Source organism: Terrapene carolina, unplaced genomic scaffold (assembly GCF_002925995.2).
Source record: "Terrapene carolina triunguis isolate 2854851 unplaced genomic scaffold, T_m_triunguis-2.0 Scaffold32318, whole genome shotgun sequence".
NCBI lineage: Eukaryota > Metazoa > Chordata > Testudines > Emydidae > Terrapene > Terrapene triunguis.
Window position 1 is genome coordinate 1 of NW_020696669.1, and position 5,314 is coordinate 5,314.

General features: G+C 61.3%; 2 protein-coding genes across 2 annotated transcripts; both read left to right on the forward strand.

The window, feature by feature from the left end:
- The first annotated feature begins 189 nt into the window (after nucleotides 1-189).
- Nucleotides 190-2,445, forward strand: LOC112124617 (G-patch domain and KOW motifs-containing protein-like). Its single transcript, XM_026663079.2, has 3 exons — nucleotides 190-271; nucleotides 738-823; nucleotides 1,319-2,445. Exons 1-3 carry the CDS (start codon nucleotides 202-204, stop codon nucleotides 1,451-1,453), a joined length of 291 nt encoding a protein of 96 aa, XP_026518864.1. The 5' UTR covers nucleotides 190-201; the 3' UTR covers nucleotides 1,454-2,445.
- A 1,419-nt stretch (nucleotides 2,446-3,864) lies between these two features.
- Nucleotides 3,865-5,127, forward strand: HSD17B10 (hydroxysteroid 17-beta dehydrogenase 10). The gene is made up of 4 exons (XM_029914155.1): nucleotides 3,865-4,056; nucleotides 4,231-4,395; nucleotides 4,591-4,719; nucleotides 4,969-5,127. The coding sequence occupies exons 1-4, from the start codon at nucleotides 3,895-3,897 to the stop codon at nucleotides 5,125-5,127; spliced, it is 615 nt and encodes a 204-aa protein (XP_029770015.1). The 5' UTR covers nucleotides 3,865-3,894.
- Nucleotides 5,128-5,314: the final 187 nt, after the last annotated feature.

A 5,314-nucleotide genomic window follows, 5' to 3' on the forward strand; every position in this document is an offset into this window, starting at 1 on the left:
TGCCCCATTCCAACCCCCCCGAGCCAGCCAGTCCCTGCCCTGGGGCCAGGTGGGAGCCGGCGCCCCCTAGCGGGGACAGGTCCCTGCCCCATTCCCGGCGCCCCCGAGCCAGCCAGTCCCTGCCCTGGGGCCAGGTGGGAGCCGGCACCCCCTAGAGGGGACAGGCCCCGCCCCATTCCACCCACCTCTCTCTCTCCCTAGATGCTGATCGAGGACGTGCTGAGCCCAGATACGTGTGTCTGCCGGACAGAGGAGGGGCAGGTCTTGGATGGTAAGTTGCAGGGGGGCACCCCTTTGTCATACCCCAGCAGAAGGGGGTTGATTCCCTGGGGGTGGTTATGGGGGAGCATGTCTTGATATGGGGCATGTGACTCTGGGGAGAGGGTTGTGGGGGGCAGGATGACCCCAGATTATTGGGGATGCTATAAGAGCCACTTTGTGTTTTGTGGGGTTGGGGGGGGGGCGAGGGATCTGTAGATGGATCCATGGGGCGGGTGACCTCGAGGGTGTATCTGGGGAGGGGGCACTTGCCAGGAGGGTCTGGTGCCCATGAGGTAAGGGGGTTTGTGTGGGAAGCGAGCTGACTACAGTGGGGGTGGGGTGACCCTGGGTCATTGGGGAGCGGGACTGTTGGAGAGGCCAGAGGGGCGTCTGTGGGGTAGGTTGTTAGGGAGCCAGGGATCGTGTGGGGGGGACCGACTGTATGGTGCTGACCCATCTCCTCCCCAACCCCCCAGGCATCCGGGAGGCCATGCTGGAGACGGTCATCCCCAGGGGTGCTGCGGACTGGGTGCTGGTGGTGCTGGGGGAGCACGCCGGCAGGGTGAGCGACCCCCCCAAACCCCCTCCCTGGCAGGGACCGCAGGGGGTAATGGGGAGGCTGGGAGCTGGAGGAAGTGGAGGGGGGAGGATCTGAAGGGGTGGGGGGAGGACACGGGTGGGGGGAAGCCGAGGGGCTCTGGGGGGCTGGGGAAAGAACATATGGGGGGTTGGAGGGAGTGGGGGGAGTCTGAAGGGGTGGGGGATGGATTCCGAGGACGCGCGGGAGCTGGGGGGAAGATACACAGGGTGTGGGGCAGGGTAGCTGGGGGTGAGTGCTGCAGGAGCGGGGGGATCCAGGGGTAATGAGGAGGGGGATATAGGGGGCTCCTGGGTGAAGGGGATTATGCTGGAGAAGCCCCCCAAGTTACCAGCTGAGCCCTCCCTGTTGCGGGAGTCTGTACGCAGCCACCCTTCTTCCCAGAATCCTTTGCAGACTGCCCCCCCCACCTCGCACGCAGGACTCACGGGAGCTTCCTGTCCCCCCTCCCCTCCCCAGGTGGGCCGGATCCTGCAGCGCGACCAGCAGCGGAGCCGGGCGCTGGTGCAACTGCAGCGCGATGAGGATGGGGACGTCCTGGCGCTGGACTATGACGCTGTCTGCCACTACGTGGGGGGCACCGAGGATGACTGAGCCCCCTTCCCCCCTCCCCCCATTCTGCTGGACTCGGGATGAGGGCACGTCCTCTCTGGGGAGTGTGAGGACATGGATGGAGTCCGGCAGAGGGGGAACATGGCCGCCATGGCTGGGACTGAGTTCTAGAACAACTTCTGTGGGTTCCAGAGTGGTGATTCAATGGGTTCTGGAGCAGGAGCAGCAAGTTCTAGAACGTGACCCGGCTTGGGCTCTAGAGTGAGGACTAGAATGAGAGTGAGTTCTAGACTGAGATGGAAGCTGGATTCGGGAGCAGAGACGATGGGTTTGGGGATGGTTTTCAAATGGGCTCTAGAGCCAGGCCACTGTGTTTTAGAGCACACGGAGTGTGCACAGTGGATTCTAGAGCAAGGTTTTTAAACGGTTCTAGGGTGGGGTTCAAACCGGATCCAGGGCGACACTGGAGTGACCCTGTAAAGTGGGTTCTAGAGCCAGAGTAGATGGCCCGGGCGGTAGAACCACGGGGTTTGAGAGCAAGGTTTACAGTGTGGACTGGAGGGAGGCCCCTGGGTCCTAGACCCAAACCGGACTGTTCTAGAGTGTGTGTGGGGGTGTTTATGGCAGAGATGGGAGTCAATTCTAGAACAGCGAGTGATTTCCAACATGATGTCGCCTGTGAACTCTGGAGCAAGTCGAGCTGCTTCTGGAGCGCCTGGGTTGGGTTCTAGATCAACCCTGGCCCCTGCTGTGTGTGAGTGACCCCAGAACCCGTCATTTCTGGAGCAGTGTTCCAGAGCCAGCAGGTTTAGGGGCGGGGATGATAGGGGAGCAGCCTCTGCCCCTTTGGCTGTGGGAGATTGCGGGATAGGAGGGCGTCATGGGCAAGTACTGTCTGCGGAGGGGGGCTCAGCAGGAGACCTGGCAGGACCCCCCCCATGCCAGCTTCCAAGATGGCTGCTGGGCCTTCGACAGCCCCTTGCCCTTGGGCACTTTGTAAAGCAAATGGTATAAAAAATGTAAATAAACTGTGATAGTCCGTCCCTCCCCCCCGTTGTGTGTGTGTGTGTGAGTGTGTGAGGACAGAGGTGGGGGTGGGGGGGGCTGTGGAAAGCTATAAAAGGACAAACAACCTATTCACCCCCTGCCAGGGCTGGGGAGAGAACCCAGGAGTCCTGGCTCCCAGCCCCCCCTGCTCTAACCCACCAGCCCCCGCTCCCCTCCTGGAGCCGGGGAGAGAACCCAGGAGTCCTGGCTCCCCCTGCCCCGTTCACCCCTTCCTCCCCTTTAATGACTATGTTCATTTTTTCCCTCCCTATCTTTGGCCTCCCTCTTTCCCTTTAAGATCTCCCTGCACCGTCTCCTTTAAGAGCCAGAGGGGGATTAATAGCCCCTGATTACTAAAGAGTGTCTGCCTCCCCTTTAAGACTGGCCTTGCCGCTGATTGGCCCGCCCCTGTGTAAGGGGGCGGGGCGTGGAGGGGCAGCAAGATGGCGGCGGCGTTGAGGAGCGTGAAGGTAACCAGCAGGGCCAGCTACGGGAGCCGGGCGGGGACCAGCGCGGCATAACGAGGGGGCAGGGTGAGACCATTCTATGTGGGGTAGGGGGGAGGCACCACAGGATGGGTGAGATCATTAGGCAGCTCCCCCACACCTCGTCGGCAGGAGAGACCACTGGGAGGCTGTGTCTGAGAGAGACCATTCTGCGGGGGGGGCAACTGGGACGGGAGAAACCATTTTACACTTTTTGTCCTCTACCAATAGTGGTGGCTGGAGGTCTTGTACTCTCGTGGGAGGCAGAGACCATTCTACACAATGGGGGTGGGTGGGATTGGGATAGAAGAGACCATCAAACAAGAGGGGTGGTAATTAGGCGAGACTATTATACACAATAGGGTGGGGGAGTCTGGCTAGGATAGACTATTATACACAGGCAGAGCGATGCTGGACTATACCAAGATAAGCCTGAGAAGAGGGGGAGACCATTTGATGGGGGGGGCGGAGAATCGAAGTAAAGGCCCATTCTGTGCACCAGGAGGAGGCAGGGCAGGGAGGGACCATTATGCAAATAGCAGGAGGAGGCTGTGTTGGGAGAGACCATTATATTCCTGGGGGAGGTTAGGAAGAGACTATAATACACATAGGGAATCTTGGGTGAGACCATTATGCTCATGAGAGCGGTAGGCAGACACCATTATACTGATGGGAGTTAGGGGTCTTAGGAAGAGACCAGTGTGTACACTTTAGGAGGGGGTTGTGGGTGAGACCATTATGCACAGGCAAAGAGGGAGGTGTAGGGAAAGACCTACACATGAGATGGGGGGGGAATGGGAGAGACCATTATGGTCAGAGGAAGAAAGGGGTGTAGGGACAGTCCATTGTGCACGTGAGATGAGGGGGTCTGGGAGAGCCCATTAAAGCTATCGGTGGTATTGTGGTGTTGTTGTATTCACTGCCCCCTCCCTCTGCTTTTGCCCCCAGGGGATGGTTGGCCTGGTCACCGGTGGTGCCTCCGGCCTGGGTCGTGCCACCGCTGAGCGCCTGGTGCAGCAGGGAGCCAGCGCAGTGATCGTGGACCTGCCGACATCGGATGGGCCGAGTGTGGCCGAAGCGCTGGGGGAACAATGTGTCTTTGCTCCAGCTGATGTAGGGCCCGGACTCCTGGGTTCTATTCCTGGTTCTGGAAGGGGAGTTGGGACTAGTGTGTCGAGGGGGGCTGGGAGCCAGGATGTCTGGATTCTATCACCGGCTCTGGGAGGGGAGTGGGGACTGGCGCGGAGGTGACATGGGTTAACCTCTCCTCCCTGCCCGGCGGCTCAGGTGACGTCGGAGGCGGACGTGAAGGGGGTCCTGGCCCTTGTGCGGGAGAAGTTCGGGCGCTTGGATTTGGCCGTGAACTGCGCCGGAATCGCAGTGGCCGTCAAGACCTACAATGTCAAGAAGGACATGCCCCACAGCCTGGAGGATTTCCAGAGGGTCCTCAACGTGAGTGGGGCTGGAGGGACCCCCTCCCTCCATTCCCTTCCCTGATCCCCTTTGCCCTGCCAACGCCATGGTGGTGAGAGGGGACCAAGGAGGGATAATGGGCTGGATGAGCCAATGGGTCTGATTTTTGGGGGGTGGAATATGGGGCCGGGTGGGCCCATTGGTTTGATCTGATCTGTCTCCCCTGCCCCCCAGGTCAATGTTGCCGGCACCTTTAACGTGATCCGACTGAGTGCTGGTGAGATGGGCAGGAATGACCCTGACTCCGATGGGCACCGAGGAGTGATCGTCAACACAGCCAGTGTGGCTGCTTTCGAGGGCCAGGTGAGCACTAGGAGGCGCTGTGCTACAAGGGGCTGGGCTGGGGGCGCTCTCCCCTAGCAGTCAGGGCCAGGCGCTGGGGGGCACTGTGCTGTGGGGTGGGGGGCTGGGCAGGCAGGGCCGGGCATGGGGGGGCGCTGTGCTGCAGGGGGCTGGGCAGGGGACTGGGGGTGGGGCGCTGGGCCAAGGCTGCTCTCCCCTGCCAGTCCCCCACGTCCCTGTGCCCCAGCTAATGCTCTGCTTGTTGTATAGGTGGGTCAAGCTGCGTACTCCGCCTCTAAAGGGGGCATCGTGGGCATGACCCTGCCCATCGCCAGGGATCTGGCCCCTATGGGGATCCGTGTCGTCACCATCGCCCCAGGTACCAACCCCAGCGTAGCTCCTGTCATGGTGTGGGGAGCCCAGGGCTGAGAGAGGAGGGGGGGATTGAGGGGCACCGGCAGAGCTGGGGAGATATCAGGGGCTGCGGGTTGGGATTGAGGGGCACCGGCAGAGCTGCGGAGGTATCGGGGGCTGCGGGTTGGGATTGAGGGGCACCGGCAGAGCTGTGGGGGCTGCGGGTGGGAATTGAGGGGCACCGGCAGAGCTGGGAAGGTAG

Bases quoted from the DNA above. Each gene is read 5' to 3' on its own strand.
- LOC112124617 (XM_026663079.2), top strand. From the start codon at position 202: ATGCTGATCGAGGACGTGCTGAGCCCAGATACGTGTGTCTGCCGGACA. The intron at 272-737 runs GTAAGTTGCAGG...CCAACCCCCCAG, and splicing joins GGAGGGGCAGGTCTTGGATG to GCATCCGGGAGGCCATGCTG. The intron at 824-1,318 runs GTGAGCGACCCC...TCCCCTCCCCAG, and splicing joins TGGGGGAGCACGCCGGCAGG to GTGGGCCGGATCCTGCAGCG.
- HSD17B10 (XM_029914155.1), top strand. From the start codon at position 3,895: ATGGTTGGCCTGGTCACCGGTGGTGCCTCCGGCCTGGGTCGTGCCACC. The intron at 4,057-4,230 runs GTAGGGCCCGGA...CCGGCGGCTCAG, and splicing joins GTGTCTTTGCTCCAGCTGAT to GTGACGTCGGAGGCGGACGT. The intron at 4,396-4,590 runs GTGAGTGGGGCT...CCTGCCCCCCAG, and splicing joins ATTTCCAGAGGGTCCTCAAC to GTCAATGTTGCCGGCACCTT.